Source organism: Hyalella azteca, unplaced genomic scaffold (assembly GCF_000764305.2).
Source record: "Hyalella azteca isolate HAZT.00-mixed unplaced genomic scaffold, Hazt_2.0.2 contig2187, whole genome shotgun sequence".
Classification (NCBI taxonomy): Eukaryota; Metazoa; Arthropoda; class Malacostraca; order Amphipoda; family Hyalellidae; genus Hyalella; species Hyalella azteca.
Genome location: NW_025932471.1, coordinates 44,521 through 62,511, shown reverse-complemented (window position 1 = coordinate 62,511; position 17,991 = coordinate 44,521). Strand labels below are relative to the sequence as shown.

Here is a 17,991-nt window from a genome sequence, read left to right as displayed (position 1 = left end):
TGGACAGCCTCACTCATTTCTCTGCATGGAACCAGAGGACTGTAGGACTTTCTCATGTAGGAGCCAGGCATCGACATCTCTGTATCTTTAACCAATTAAAAACTAACCATCAATTTGTTCGAAGCCATAATACTCAAGAGAACATGGCTCTTGGTTAAGTATTAATTACCCGCAACGACACAATAATTTGCAAGAGGTAAAATGATTTTGTTGATAATGGAAAGTTATTTTATTTGTTTTATTATTCACAGTAAGAGTAATTTAAGACAAGACCCCAAAACAAAATGTTTGTAAACAAAAAGAAAAAAGTGTTTATGATACTGACAAGAACTGACACACGTGGCGAGTTTAACTCTGCACTCCGAGAAATGAGTGAGACTGTCCAGATAGTGATGCTCTCGGGTAAGACAGTTTGTCACTATTTGGACAATAAGACCCGTCAATTTTTCAGAATGACTTTGTGCTGCAAGAGCGTCTATATCTATAGCGTCTAAGAAGAAAAGATAAAATAAAAAATATAGAGATAAAAAATAAAAATAAAGAGGAAAACATTTTATACACATCAGAGAGCATCAGGCTTTGACTACGTAAAAACACCTGACGATAATATTGGTTGCAACTATAATGTCCTGTTCATGAATTTAGCTAAAGTTATTTCAAGAGATTTTATGTCATTGTGAGATGAAGCATCAACATTACGATAGATATTAATTAGAAAACCAGACCAAGACCATGCAAATTGAATATTAAGAACAGAAGACATTCTCCCGCGCCAACTAAAATAATTCTTATAAACGAACCAAGAAAACAGCTTCTTCAATATCAGTTCCCGTTAACGTCGCTGGTGAACGAAACAAAAATATTCGTGTAAGTTTTTCGTTCGACTAACCGAATCGTTTTCACCTTCTTAATGAACTCAGGACTCAAGGCACCCATACTTCATGTTCTACAGTTGGACACGCCGACATTAAAGGCAGGCAGACAAAGAATTCTCACTATCATAAAATTGCGGCAAAATAATCGGATTAGCGACGCCTTGCAACTAAAGCTTAATTTTACAGTGTGTTTAAGTGGGCAGGTCTGAGATTGTGATCTTGGAGCGGTTGGCTTCGCCCTGCGTAACTGGAGCGAATATAAATGTTCTGTTAACTGTACGTAACATAGAGGAATATGTTGACTGTACGCAGTATAAATGGTCCGTTAACTGTACGTAACATAGAGGAATATGTTGACTGTGCGCAATATAAATGGTCCGTTAACTGTACGTAACATAGAGGAATATGTTGACTGTACGCAATATATATGGTCTGTTAACTGTACGAAACAGAGGAATATGTTGACTGTACGCAATATAAATGTTCTGTTAACTGTACGTAACATAGAGGAATATGTTGACTGTAGGTAACATAGAGGAATATGTTGACTGTACGCAATATAAATGTTCTGTTCACTGTACGTAACATAGAGAAATATGTTTACTGTACGCAATATATATGTTATGTTAACTGTAGGTAATTTAGAGGACTATGTTGACTTTACGCAATATAAATGGTCCGTTAACTGTACGTAAAATAGAAGAATACGTTCGCTGTAGGCAATATAAATGGTACGTTAACTGTACGTAGCATATAGAGGAATAAGTTGACGATACGCAGTATAAATAGTCCGTTAACTGTACGTAACATAGAGGAATATGTTCAATGTAGGCAATATAAATGGTCCGTTAACTTTACGCAACATAGACGAATATATTCACTTAGTCAATATAAATGGTCCATAAATGGAGGAATATGTTGACTGTACGCAATATAAATGTTCTGTTAACTGTACGTAACATAGAGGAATATGTTCACTGTACGCGATGATTAGCAGGCATAGAATCGGAGAATGTACAGTCTAGGTCTAGGATAACATTTCATGGTTTTGTTCTTGCAAGCAAATGGATGAAAAGAATAGCATTTGAAATAATAATTAAATTTAAATATAATTCTAGCTGTTATTCAAAATAAAAGGTTTCAGAAATTTGCAGAGCATCTCTGCTAAACATAAACTACGTTTCACATTAGTTGAGTGGTTGAAATTATCAACTATCATTGGGTAACATTTGACGTACCTTTCGCATCGAACGATTTCCGATTTCATTTCACAACTAGAGCACCACAAACTATATCAGTAAATTGCAAAGCAGATATATATCTTCTGGATATAAAATTAATTTCCACACTATTGACTTACTGCCAATCACGTTGAAAAACTCTGTATCCAATTCATATTACACATGCGGATTAATCAATAGAGATACCATGGAGGTCGTTCTGCCCACACGACGCCAAACTAATCCAGAGAGAAAGAGACGTTGTCAGAGGTCGCACACGCTATTCACACTTGAAGAAATGACTGGGGAGGTGTCCAAATAGCGATACACATTTTACAATAGTGTGAGTCATCCTCGCAAAGTTTGGCCCGGCAAAAAAGCCTAGCAGTGCTACGGCCGTTCGCTGTTCGTGCAGTGGAATAGAAAGTGCATCATAATTTGAACGATGATTCGTTCATTTTTCTGAGTGCAGAGCCCCGCGCTAGGTAAAGGGCACACGGGAAAATGGTTGACGTGTTTTTTTTCTCCCATTGATCCAGAAAAATGAGTGGGTTATTTTGTCCTAATTGTGTAACACTTTAAGCACATAGCAGTAACATGCCCTTTTCCCAGGAGCAACTTGGGTCAGGGTGAAGCACAAAAGTCAAAAATTGCATCGCTATTTGGACAAAATCTCGCTCATATCTCTGAGTTAGTGTACGATCTAGAGAGTCGCTCTCTCAAGACTTCAGATAACAGCTAATTCCATTAGAAGAACTCGGCCTCCGAAGAACGTACGAGCAACTTCAATATCACAACTTCTGATTAGATGTGCAATCATGCATGCACCGCCCAAGCCGAAGGCTAAAGTGAAAGGGTTTGCATAAATATGAGCCAATACTGGTTAGTATTAGCTCATACATCTTGCATGACGAACCATACTCTTGCTGAGTAATAATTAACTTCTATGATCTGCCTTCGCCGGTGAATTCGTCACTAATGAGTTGATGGACAACCTCAAAAAGAGCATCAGTGGCAAACGTGACCCAAGAATGAACATGATGCATTGAAAAAGTCAACTGTGAAGAAATATGAAGAAAATAAAGTCAAAAAGACAAGCAGTAACTCGAGTAAAGAGGGACGAAGCTATGAGTCGAGTCAAGGAGACGGTTGAGAGGGACAGTACCAAATATACAGTTGGGAGAAGAGAACATTAAAAAGGGCAGCTGCAAACTCGAGTAAAAAGAGCAGTAAAGAGGCTAGTACTAACTCAAGTAAATGTGATATTATACAGAAGGAAAATACAAACTGGAATAAAGCACGAGGACAGAGAGGGCAGAGAGGATAGAGAGGGCAGAGACGACAGAGAGGATAAAGAGGATAGGGAAAGCAGAGAGGACAGAGAGGATAAAGAGGACAGAGAGGGCAGAAAGGATAGAGAGGACGCAGCTGACAATCCCTCGTCCTATAAACAGCGCGTCTGAGCGCGCGTGCTTAACACAGGAAGCGTCACCCTCGCTACTTATCTTGCCTCATCTACTGCTGCTCTACCATGCATCTACTGCTGCTCTACCGCGCATCTACTGCTGCTCTACCGCGCATCTACTGCTGCTCTACCACGCATCTACTGCTGCTCTACCATGCATTTACTGCTGCTCTACCGTGCATCTACTGCTGCTCTACCACGCATCTACTGCAGCTCTACCGTGCATCTACTGCTGCTCTAACGCGCATCTACTGCTGCTCTACCTCTCATCGACCGTTATTCTACCTCGCCATTGCTCATCTACTGCTGCTAATCTACTGCCTCTCATCCTGCTTACTGTGCACAGTTCATGGACTGCTGCTAATCTTCTACTAATCGTCTTGCTTACCAACATCTCCTACCATTCCTCACTTACTACTAGGATAATTTACCACTCATATAGATGATTGATCACACGGCAGATGATTGACAGCACATACCACATTTTACTCGCAATTATGTCCATCTATCTCGTATTGAGTAATAATACCATACAATATTGTGTATAAAAGCTTCTAAAAATATTAGGTTGGAAAATTTTTATAACAGATGCAGAACTCACAAAGAACATGTTGTCCGAATTTACGAATTTAATAATTTGTAGCCTTTAAAACAGAGCTATTTTGAAATATATATATAAACAATATAATGTGCATTACTCGCACGTGACTGAAGAACAGCTTAATCTTTGTATTAACGCCCACGTTCATAAGATAACATCATAGAAAATATTACGTTCATAAGATAACATCATAGAAAATATTGTGCGTAGAGCGCACTTCTGAGCTGGCGTCTGTACAGCAGCTGGCACCCTGCATGGGCACGATGGCTACACTCACAAAAATTAATGGGTTTTGTTGCCAGAATAGTGACACGCTTTCCTCACCCCAGCATGAGAGCAAAGCGCTACCACTGATAATTTTTTTAAACCACAAAACGTACCACTGATAAGCTTTTTTAAGGACTAAACTGGGTCAGGATGACCCACATAAGAGCAAAAATGCATGGTTGTTTGAAGGTTTCATTCATTTCTCTGAGTGTACGACAACTACGCCGCTGTACTATTCAGAGTAAAATTTATGATATTTTTGTAGCGTTCAAGGGCTCATGCGATTAAGAAACTCATTCAACGAAATTTATTTTTAACAAAAATTGAAAGTTATATTTCAACACAAATTACTCATGTGGGCTTCAAAGAAACAGAAGAAAACTTACTTAAGAAAAAAATTTGACTAATAAATTTAATTTAGTTCGTGAGCCTTGAACGAAAAAAGAAAAGTTCAATCCCTAGAAACACACAATTCACTGTAAAATTAATCATTTTTGTGATCCTTTAATAAATGGCCTTTAGACTTGCTTCCAAAGGAAATCATACAGAAAAACATTCAGTAAAGACAGCGATGTTAATCTCAAGGTAAACAGCATAATATGGATTTGAAGTAGATGAGATTTTTGTAATAACACATCACAGAAGTGATTTGTTATTACCTCTCTAGTGTATTTCGGAGCGTTGAAACGAACCCAATCTTGTGTGTCGAAAAAGTAATATCAATTCAGACTAGCCCAATACAATGCATGCCGCTGTATTGCAAGAACACGTACAGTAGTGGTACATTTAAATCTGGCCAAACAGTTAACGACGCAAGCTGCGATAGAAGCAACACAATACAGTAAACATCGCAGCAGCAAAATTCCCGTTATTACAACAAAGCAGGTGCTTGTGAAATAAATGCATCACATATTTCATTGTAGCAGCGCAATTCATTTAAGCAAACTCAGCAGAATATACGCTCTGCTGACGCTGCAGCATAGCGTAAGACGAAAGACTTCTAGAAGAGAAGCTACCCAACAGGCATCTGACCTTGAATCAACGTTGGTTTAATGCTGTAACGTTGCTCAACCTAAATTGAATGTTAAATCAACGTCGAAATACGACCATCACTCGAAAAGACATTATATCAGCGTTGAAGCAACGTCGATCTTGGTACATTGAATTTTGAACTATATTCAAACGCCGAACCGACGTTATCGCACCAAAATTGTATGATATACGAATACGTTTGTATCGTACACAAATGAGAGCTGAGAACTGCAGCAGTCGGGGCCTTGACCTTGTTTGTTCCGACGTAAATTAAAATACTTTACGAGAAACTGCCTCAAATTCCGACCAGGAATTTATATGGCGAAGTTTGTCTCGCCCGCACCAAAGATTATGCAGGAAAAAATTATTACCTAGACAGCGCCCAAGTTACTGTCTTTTATTAACCTTTCTCGTAACAATAGTTCAATTTTTATGCTCAAGCAACAATGAATTTTTGTTTAATGAATACGAGGATTCACTTCGCTGAGTCGTGCTCAATTATAGTACTCGAACGCGAAAATAATTCAAGGATCTGGATAGCTGTAATTATACAAACATGCGCCGAAATTCTTTGGAATGACATTAGAAGCTCTTTTAATTAGTCTCTTGTTTTCACAGGCGTTTCTAGCTATCCAAAAAATAGTTAGATGAACAAATAAACTCATAGTTTCGTAAGTAGAACACAAAATGAAGCCAATTGCAGGTAATATATTTAGGGTCGTTTATAGTCTTGAAGAGATGAACAATAGTAGAACAATTGGTATAAAGCCGCCAAAAATAGAACAATGCAGTGGAATTGACCTGTTATCACGATTTATGTATCTACGTACCTGGACCACTGACGAGCAGCAGGCTGGGTCTCCCAACCAGTAATGTAATTTTTCTGAGTGTACCTTCCCTATAAACAGGATTGGTGCATTAAAGATACCTTTACCACTGAAAACCGGCACCCTGAATATCCGAAACCTGATCACTGCACCATACCTTCCTTATAATCAGGATTACAGAGTACCTTAACTTTAAGGAATATTACTGAATTTATGATAGTACCGGTACGTGATGAAATGTTACTAAAATCACGTACTACCTTCTCTTGAGTGGAATGTTACTTAATAAAATGACGTACCTGGACCTCCGAAGAGCGGCATCCTGAGAATCCTCTTAAGAGAGTTGGATCGCTTGAGTGTGCTGTGCAGTTTCTCATGCTGTGACACCGGCGAACATTGTCCTGAAGAACAGTTTCCAGCGACCTGCAGCATGGACAGCCCGATGGCCCGCTTGAGAAGCAGAGGACTGCTCTCCCTACTGGCCACGGGACTAGCGCCGGCACTACCACTGCCCCCAGAGCAGTTAGGATGATGGTTGTGGATGAGTGCGTGGATGTTTGGGGAGCTGTAGCGGTTGGTTAGGCACGATGATCGATGGCTTCCCCCGAAACGGGACAAACCCCCATCACTACCGGTGTTGGTAGGGGTGGTTCTACCACCACCTCCACCACCACCGCTGCCGTTTCGGCGTTGGTCCATCACCTCCAGCATTGCAATGATGTGCTGATAAGCATCGAGCGCGATGAGGTGCAGAAGTAGAACTCAAGAAATTTCACATCGCGAATTTTGATCGTAATTACAGAGCAGTATTATCACGAGGTTTGAATGCAGCTACTTGGTATTGTATCTCAAGACGACTCAATCAGAAATATGTTTTGTTTCTTTGCTAAGACCTTGGGCAATATAAATAGAGATTTCCAGAGCAGAGTTAGAGAGCCTTTTTCCTGGCAATAATCACTATAAATCAACTTTTTCTGCGAATAATAATCCTTGCTTTTATATTCAATCAATTGATCAAGTATAGCAATAATCAATTTCACAAAAAATTTCCGACGTCTGGTAAACTATAAATCCGGTAAATTTCCGACGTCCGGTTTGTTTCTCTCTCTTTTAACACAACAAAGTAATTACAATTATAAAATTACAGCGCAATTTCAAGTTTCTTACAATGCAACCCAGCGTACAAAAACCAGTTTCTTCCACACTAAACACAGTAAGCACTCTGAATATTAAAATCTGCACAGAGAAGTATAAGCTGTAATGAAACAAAACCGCATACATCCTGACGACCTTTCCACGACCTATATATAACCGCATACATCCTACCCTTTCTCTCCTTCAAGTGGTGCATATGCGCGCATAGCATAATGCTGATCCTGCGAAACTTGCAAGATGAAACTCATTAATTTCGTAATAATAATTAGAATAAAGAAACTAAATTAATTCAACGCCGTCAGATAAATTGAAGAGGATTGGAATCTTATTAGAAGGTAAGCGTAATTTTTAAACATCGTTTTTTCATCTCCTTTTTATTGTAATGAAAGAAAACAGCGATAACGAGAGACAACACTCGTAATTTTATGTCGAGCACTCAGAAAAATTGAAGAGACGTAAGTTCAAACAGCGATGAGCTGTCTATCCTTTCGTGGATATATCCTGACTCAGTATGGAGAGGGAATAAAGCGTATGTATCAGTGCTGCGTGCGGGAAGTCCTTCACTTACAGAACAATATGCTCCATTTAATTTTTACATTAACGCATGACATGATGATGCGCCATATGTTTGCACCTATGAAATGCGCCATGATGATGCGCCATATGTTTGCACCTATGAAAGTAATAAAATATATTATTTAACTAGCTTGTGATATTTAAGGATGATTAGAGCCCGACGAAAGAGTGAACGTCATTTTGAAATTTGCAATACCACATTTTATCTTATTTTCCTATTTTTTACGTTATTGGGCATCGGAAGTCAAATTGGGAAGATACGAACGTCAAGCAGCCATGAGGAATACAGTATAATCCTATTCAAGTCTTTAATATGTAATAGTAATTAACTTAATAATTTAATTAGTAATTAACGGAGCCCCTGCCTCTGAACTCAATATTGTAGTGATGAAATGTCTTCTCAACAACAATTCCTGAGAAACGACCCATAAAACTAAAACTGAGGATATTGCATATATGATTATTTAGAATTCAATCCGTGCCATATGGTTATGTAAGATGATAAATATAGAGTGCCATGGCATATGATTATGTATGATTATAAATATGGAGTGCCATATGGTTATGTATGATTATAAATATAGAGTGCCATATGGTTATGCATGATAATAAATATAGTGTATGAGTCATCATGGCGCAATGAGTAAAAAGCTACACCGGGAAAGGAAGCAGCACGACGTCGTGTGCGGAACAGCATTGTAAGTCACGCTGCATCGTCACAGTAATGACATCACTCCAAAAAAATGGCATAAGGGCAAGCTGACGCACAAAGAACAATAACAAGTAAACTGTACACTCAGAGAAATGAGACTAGGACCAAATGGCGATGCATTTCTTGCTCTTGTGTGGGTCTTCCTGAGCCAGTCTGGCCCGGCAAGAAGGATTATCAGAGTTACGTTCGCTCTCTGCTCGTGTTGTAGGTAAAAAATAAATATTTGGACAATATGTCAATTATTGGCGTGTATAAAGTTTGCAGCCCTGAGATCATGTAGTTAATAAGTAATAAACATAGAAATTTAGGCAGAAATTGTCACAGGCGCATGGCGATCATTCAAGACTCAAAATCAACTTCCGCCTGCGAGTGATAAAAGTTGGAATAGAAACCCACGTTTTCTAGTGCAACTAAGTACAGTGCAGGCGAAATCAAATAACAACAATAAGTCAGAGAAAAATGACCGATTGACATAATAAATATTTCATTTGGCTTTAATGAAAACATTTTCAGTGCTCCTGAACCAGAGCGTTCATCGCCCGCGTTTTCGTTTACTTTGGGTTGTTTCCATCGCTTAGTTGTGAACTACACTATTCGAAAAATCACCGTTTCGAACGGTATTACCAGCGTTCCAGTGGCCGCCGGCAATCAAAAGAAACACCATGGGCCGTTTTTATTCCAATTCAACACTGGAAACCCGTACAATATCTAAAAAAAGAACAGCAAAACTAATCATTTTCACAGGGGGGCCGGTCATTAGAACGTAGATAAGACCATTTTTAGCGAATTTTCTCATATATGGAAAAATGCACTATTGTGCTCGCTCTGGTTCGTCCATCCGTCCGTCCGTCTGTCCGCAACTACACGTTTTCGTCGACGAGAAAATGCGCTCTCTGTCACTCACTGCAGTGAGTACTGAGTTATATTTTTTACGTTTTTTTCGAACAGCGTATCATGGGTTAACGAATTATCGCCAATCATTACAACAGCTGTTAACTATCAGGCGGTCGAGAGTTATAAGTGCATGACATCACAAGCCTGGACAAGCGCAGGCCAGTGGGCAGCAGGATAGTTCAGTGTCAAGGTAAATGATCTTTAATGTGGCATCTCTGAAGAACTGAGTGCTTTATCTCGAGAACACAATGCAGCGGTGTGACGTGTGCCATCAATTGGCTATAGCCTCTTGTCCAGGTGACTAGCGACACTCACAGAAATGAGTGGCTCATTGTCCAAATTGCGGTGCACTTATCGCAATTGTCACTCATTCCGACCCAGTTTGGCACGATAAAAGGGCACATCGGTGATACGTCCGCTCTCTGCTCATGTTGTTGGTGCGAAAGTGTGTCACTCCTTGGATAATAAGGACCGTTCATGTAGAGCGGGTGTGAGAGTGTGTCATTATTCGGACAAAATGGCGACCCATTCACGTTTCTGAGTGCAACACTCTGGTGTCATGTAAGATGAAGAGCGTCATCAGTGGCTGCCACCTAAACCAATAGCAAACTTAGGGACACTTCCTTGTTGCAAATGATGAGAAGAAAGCGACTTTTGCATGGCTGATAAATGGCTGACGGGCGACAAGGGCTGATTTGACTATGACCAGTAAAAGGTAAAAGAGGATCGACCACAATAGTGGACACTTCCCTATTAACTCTCAGTTAACGAACGCGATTCACATTAAGGAAATGATCATTCGGAAACTTCTGAATAGTCAATCAGAGATTATTTTCATTCTCGCTCAAACATCTCATTTTTTTTAAACTGTGTATAAGCAGCAGTAATCATTTTCAACTGATTATGGTGCTCACAGTTGCTACTTTTGCATTAATAAGGGACGGCGATATCAATAGGTAAAAAATTTCTGTGATAAATATTTATAACTGAAAGGTTGGAAGTTTACCCCTAGAATCTCTATAATTCTGAGGATAAAAATTCAGTTTCTTTAATATGGTTTTATATAATATTATACATAATATAATATATAGAACAGAAATGGTTTTAAAACATCTCGAATTGAAGCAGCGTAAACAAAACGATCAATTATAAATCCATTTATCAAAGTGGATTAGGTAACTTAAAAAGCGATGCACTTTTTGCTCTCGCGTTTGTCACACACAGCCAGTTTGGCCCGGTCAAAGGGCGTATCAGTGCCACGTTCGCTCTCTCCTCAAGCTGTGGGCAAGAAAATGTGTCCTTATTTGGACTATAAGTCACATTAATTTTCAGAGTGTTCAATCACCTCATCAATGGCTTAGTCTAATTATCGGCCGGTCATAAATTGACAACACCTAACACTTCATGGTCGTTGGGTTTTCTCTTTCCAGCTACGAGCATATTTAGTCAAGGGCAAAACCTGCGTTCTAATATTAGTTTCACAAGTCCCATTTTTTAGTCAATTTTGAATTTGTTTCCAAGATATGCGAGCAACAGATACACAAATCTAGAAACATGCCACGATATTCTGTCTCAATTGTTTGAATAATTCTATAGTGAATTGTTTTAGAACGCCGACAATTCATAATCCACATATAGATTACAAATTTCATGGCATCAAGAAAATATTTCAAAGTTTATATTACGGTTTAAACTAAATTAAAATTTTACGGAGTTCAAGCGCAAGGTCATTAATGGACTTCATTCTCAATTATTTCTTACAGATCACAAAAGTAAGGTTTTGGTTTAAACTGCAACTTTCGTAAATGTGACTTAACAGCACATAATATGCATTTTATCAACATGCATATGCAATATATTAACACTATTTGGCTGACAGGTGTCAGAATTCGTGCAATGTCATTTCAAATTTCGTGTCTTTCAAATTTCTGAGATAGAAAGGAACCAAGTTGCATCAGTTTGAACTAAAGAACGTTTTGATATATTTTACCTATTTTAACGACACCAAGATCGCTATTATTTACAATAAGAATGCATTTACATATCGCAAAGTGTAATTTTAATAATTTGATCATATACCCAAGAATTTGCGAGAATTTTCTTCCAAGTTATGTTACCGAAAAATCATAATTTATTTTGACATAATAGTCATAGCATCACAGCGTACGAAAAAATTCGAGATAGTAATGATACTGAAGATGTTCTTTGATACGGACTGTGTACTTTGACACTCAAGAAAATGTGGACGAGAATGCTAGACGGCGGAAGGATTGGCTGGCAAGAGACACGCTTTTGGAAGCAAAAAGATTCTAAGACCTTCAAGGCACTCAGTGGTATTAATATTTACCGTGTGAATATTTCGTGTAAACATATTCAGGACGAGAGCAGTCGCGATGCGTTCACTCCAATATGCATGGCGGCGAGACTCACAAAGAGAAGCTCTTGCTGTACAGACGAGCCATCTGACTGTACGCAACACGAAGCTAACCATACGCAACACGAAGCCTTTATACGCAAACACAAAGCGTTTATACGCAACACAAAATATTTATACGCAAAAGAAAGCATACATATGCAACGAGAGGCGTTCATACGCGACACGAAGTGCTCATACGCAACACGAAGTGTTCATACGCAACACGAAGTGTTCATACGCAACACGAAGTGGTCATACGCAACACGAGGTGTTCATACGCAACACGAAGTGTTCATAAGAAGCACAAAGTGTTTATACGCAACACGAAGTGTTCATACGCAACACAAAGTGTTCATACGCATCGCAAAGTGTTCATACGCAACACAAAGTGCTCATACGCAACACGAAGGGTTCACACGCAACACAAAGTGTTCATACGCAACACAAAGTGTTCATACGCAACACGAAGTGTTCATACGCAACACGAAGTGTTCATACGCAACACGAAGATATTTATACGCAACAGGAAGTGTTCATACGCGACACAATTGTGTTCAAACGCAACACAAAGTGTTCATACGCAACACAAAGTGTTCATACGCAACACGAAGTGTTCATACGCAACACGAAGAATTTATACGCAACAGGAAGTGTTCATACGCGACACAAAGTGTTCAAACGCAACACAAAGTGTTCATACGCAACACAAAGTGTTCATACGCAACACAAAGTGTTCATACGCAACACAAAGTGTTCATACGCAACACGAAGTGTTCCACACCAGCAACGTCCCGCCATCATGCAACACCACGAAACATGCAGCATTTCACGCAGCATCCAGAGCGTCTACCACAGGTTTCTCCTTATCTAGACGAGAACACTGGCGTCTAGTCTAGGCTTCTGTTCTCTAGGATAATTCTGCAGGATGAAAGCATGCATGCAAATTAATAATTCGGTAAAAATGCGTGGCATAAAGCTGGACGGCTGATTTGGTTGCATACGAAGCAGCAGCGCCGCGGCGCATATCTCCTTCAGCTTTAAAAATGATCCTGTGTACGCGATCGGTTCAAACATCGGGTGTTTACACATACACTCAGAAAAAGAGCGAGACTTTGTCTCAATAGCAATGCACCTTTCCCGACCAATTTAGGCCTGGCAACCAAATAGCGATGACATTTTTTTCCTTGTTTATACTGAGCCAGTTTGGCTCCGGCAAAATGGTTTAAAAGTGCTAGGCGCAGAAAGTGTCACTATTCGGACAATATGACCCATTAATTTCTATGAATGCACGGCTTCTGTCAGGTTCTATGAATGCACAGCTTCTGGAAAGTTGATTATCTTGAGGACGTCACGAACTATTGACTTTTAACAATCATTCTATCAATTTACTACCTGTACTGAAGATTACATGATCTAATGGCTCCATTAATTAATAATAATCTAATGGCTTCATTAGATTATCTAATTCATTTCATTTACAATTTTACGGCACCGTTACCCATACCCATGTGGTCGTCAATCTTTACCGCAAAAACCGGAAACCAATGATCTAAATAAATGAATAAATAATGATAAATTCACCCAAATAATTTAGGTTGAGTTCATCGAATCTGAATTTGATTTTAATTCCCAGAAAATATTTCACGCCAAATTTTCGAACTTTAAACATATCTCCTGAAAGAAATGAGGCAGAATTTTTAAATTTTAAATCACTCTTATGATTACAGGTATAGAATAGCAAAAAAACTTATTCAAAATACATGCGATTGAAGAAAATGAGCAGCGCAAGCGCGACAAATGGACAGCGCGCACATTAATCACGCAACTCTCGGAGAAAGACACGGGTCATGGTGTCCAAACAGTGACACACTTCATGCATGCAGCACTGACACGCTCTTTTGCCGGGCTAAACTACATAAGTCCAAATGACATACACAAGAACAAAAGTACATCGCTGTCTGGACAAATCTCTCTTGATTATCCGAGTGAACACAGACGCAAGCTGCAGGCGTATATAGTGTCGTGGTCATGCATATTGAGCGTATAACTGTAACCATTATTAAAACCCTTTTCGGGTAAGAAATTTTAAAGTAGTTTTTAACTAATTAGTAATAACTAATTTTTCAACTAGGAGTGTAATAGTTAAGCGGTCTCTATGGCGCGTTTAAATGTAACTTATATTAAACAAAATGAAGATATTTTACACATAGTTTTTTTCCTTTTAGCATAAGAATATAATTGAATAATCAACCACTATTTATGACAAGGAATATTATATGGTTAAGAGTTCGCGCAGTTGTATTTAGTCAGAGAAACGCATCATGACATGACAATGGGCATTCAGAAAAATATATTGGTCAAATTGTCCCAATAGTGACACACTTTTTGCACGTATCACTGATACGTCCTTGAACCGAGCCAATCTGGGTTAGGATGACCCGCCATAACGGCAAAAAGTGAATCGCTAAACGGTGAAAGACTACCTCATTTCTTTGAGTGGAGGCGAGAGCGATAATTCAGAACCTTCCGTTGACACACACGAAAATTAATGGGCTAAAGCAAGCGTCCTACAATAAGGACGAGAACAATAACTTGAATGGGACATCAACTGACAGGGTGGATTATACTTCTCATAAACCACCCACCCACGGTTCGGTATGTGAATTCAATTAAAATAAGCCTCATTTTTTGTTTGAATCCTAACACACGTGGCTATATTTCCTGCCACCAGCGTCATGCCTGATAAACTTGATAGAAATAAGCCTCTTTTACAATTCATTAATCAACATTGGAAAATTCAACACCGCTTGTTTATTTCAATCTCAAACATTAATACCGTGATGAACCGACAACAAAATGGCCAATTTTTTCGTTGCCTAAAATTAAAATAAATAAATAAATAAAACTTCAGAGAAGGAACCAAATTAAACATGACATTTAATGTAGAATAATGCAGCCGAGCTGAGACGTTTGAATTTCGGATTAAAAATTCATATTGTCCAACTAATGGCACTCTTTCTTGCACACAGCACGAGCAGAAAGCGGATGTAGCTCTGATACGCCCTTATGCCGGGCCTAACTGGGTCAGGATGACCCACACAATGCAAAAAGGGTATCGCCATACAGACCGAGTCTCACTCATTTCTTTGAGTGATGCGTAGTGTGATCACTCAATGTCTAATAGTCAAAAACTAAAAAAAAATATTCACGCGATGTAGTTGACGCCTACACGGAAGTTTAGCGACAAATCAAGGAAGGTTTAAGAACAATTGCTGCGCGTGAAGGAATAAAGCAAAAGTTTTAATTCCAAGAATTTGTGAAGAAACATGGCGCGTGTGCTCGTATTGAAGCTTAATGAGCGAGCACGAACAGGCTACGCGGGGACAGCGTCGTGTGGGAAGTATCATGACCCTGCACCATACGCATGGCCTGCATGACCTGCACCACACACAGAACGAGCTCAGCCTGCATTACACACAGAACGTGCTCAGCCTGCATTACACACAGAACGTGCTCAGCCTGCATTACACACAGAACGTACTCAGCCTGCATGGCTTTTACAAAAACACAGCCTGTATTTCCATCATATGTTATTCACGTAAATACATACCTAGCGCACTAGAGTTGTTACTGAGTGCCTCTGCATCATATAACGCTGCATTGTACCACACTGCACGCTACATATAACACATAACACGCGGCACACTCACAGAAATGAGTGTGAGATTGTGTACAAATAGTGATGCACCTCTTTGCTCTTATGTGGCTCATCCAGAGCGCAATTTCGCCCTGCAAAAAAGTGTGTCAGTGCTACGTGCATGAAATAAGGCGTATCAGGGTTACGAGTAGAAAGTGTGTTACTAGTTGGACAATATAATATGAACCATTCATATCTGTGAGTGCACTGTGCACGGCAATATGCACCATTCATTTCTGTGAGTGAAATGTGCACGGCAAAATGAACCATTAATTTCTGTGAGTGCACTGTGCACGGCAATATGCACCATTCATTTCTGTGAGTGATATTTCTGTGAGTGAACTGTGCACGGCAAAATGCACCATTTATTTCTGTGAGTGAAATGTGCACGGCAAAATGAACCATTAATTTCTGTGAGTGCACTGTGCACGGTAATATGCACCATTCATTTCTGTGAGTGAACTGTGCACGGCAAAATGCACCATTCATTACTTTGAGTGCACTGCGCACAGCAATATGAACCATTCATTACTCTAAGTGCACGGTGCACGGCAATATGCATTATTCATTTCTGTGAGTGCACTGTGCAGTGTGCACGGCAATATGCACCATTCATTACTTTGAGTGCACTGTGTCCCATTCATTACTTTGAGTGCACTGTGCACGGCAATATGCACCACATCTCAGCCCCGGCGCCAGAAGTGCACAGTGCACACCCCACCTGGCGGCGCATGACTCACCGCGCACAACTTGTTATGGCGATGGCGGAAGCGCGGAACGCTGGAGTGTAGTGCGCATCATATTTAATAGGGTTGCCATATTCTGGCATAAGGAAACGACCAAATCCCTTTAAAAGAAAGCCGGCATAAATGCAACATGCATTAGTAAATCTCTAATCTAGGGTTGCCACATTCTGGTGAGAGGAAACGGCCAGGTCCGATAACAAGAAAGGCCAAAACCGGCATAAATGCAACATGTATTAGTAAATCTGCAATTGAAGCGCAAAAATTTAATTTTTCGCACTTTTTATGCATTGAAAAATGCAATAAATTAAAGGCCAAGATCCATTTTGGCGGCCAACGTTTTTGAAAGGGAACCAAAATCGTCAAATTGGCCGGAAAAGGCCCCCATCCGTCAACCTTAATCATATATCACATTGAGCTGCACTCTATCACCTCGAGAACAATCATGAATGCGTGAATGACGACTTCCATCAGACCTCATATATGGCCAAGACATCTACATTCATCTCACGCTTTTGTAAACACTTCACGCCATACACGAACAGTACAAAAGAAAGAGAAAATGCCCAGTGTTAATGTGTTTCTTAAATATAATTTATACAAAATTTACTTCCGTGTTAAATATGTTTAATGTTCAAAGCAGGAACAACAATTACACAATAATACAAACTATCAAGCACGCTCGAAGAAATAAGTGGGATTTTGTCCAAATAGCAATGCACATTTTGTCCTTTTGTGGATCTTCCTGACCCAGTTTGATTCGACAAAAGTATCAATGATTGATCAGTTTTTGCTCGTGCTGTGTGTGTAAGAAAGTGTCGCTATTTGAACAATATGACGCATTTATTTTTCTGAGAGTGCACATACTGACACTTTCCTATAGTGCGGACATCGTCATACATGGGCATAGTTGACGGATGCAACATATGTGGCAAGAGTTCCTATTAAAGAACATTACTTGTCCAGTATGTGCAATAATTTCGCCACCGGCCTCCAATCGACTTGACTTCGTTTCCGTGAAGCAACTGATGACTTGATATCACGAATAAAATATTAGATATTCTTCATGGACAAAGTAATCAAATTCTGAGAATAAGAGTTTAATCAGAACCATACACGTGACATCCAGCTTCACAAAACATAGCCAAGTGGGCACCCGTGTGATGCATACCCAGATGAAGGGCATAAAACATACCCAAGTGTGAACTTATGTATGCCCAGCTGAGATCAGGTAAGCCAGCTGAAGAGAGAATATCTCTTCCAACATCATTCGATCCATCATCATTCGATCTACCATCATTTGATCCATCATCATTCGATTCGATATACTCACTCGTATCCATTAGAGTCAAATTCACTCGTTCCAATCGCTACATCCACTTTCCACGCGGAAAACTGGCTGTTACTGAACTTAAAAATCCGGTAGGTAAAATAATGAAAACTCTCTACACAATTTAATCGTTCATGCAAACAATTAACAGAAAATAGCCGCACACTCAGAGCACGTGACA

General features: G+C 39.5%; 1 protein-coding gene across 1 annotated transcript; it reads right to left on the bottom strand.

Annotated features, from left to right (window-relative positions):
* Positions 1 to 6,586: 6,586 nt before the first annotated feature.
* Positions 6,587 to 7,321, bottom strand: LOC125179492 (the record flags this gene model as incomplete). The annotated part of the gene is made up of 1 exon (XM_047885490.1): positions 6,587 to 7,321. A coding segment is annotated over exon 1 (412 nt), but the record flags the coding sequence as incomplete, so codon positions are not given.
* Between the last annotated feature and the right edge of the window lie 10,670 nt (positions 7,322 to 17,991).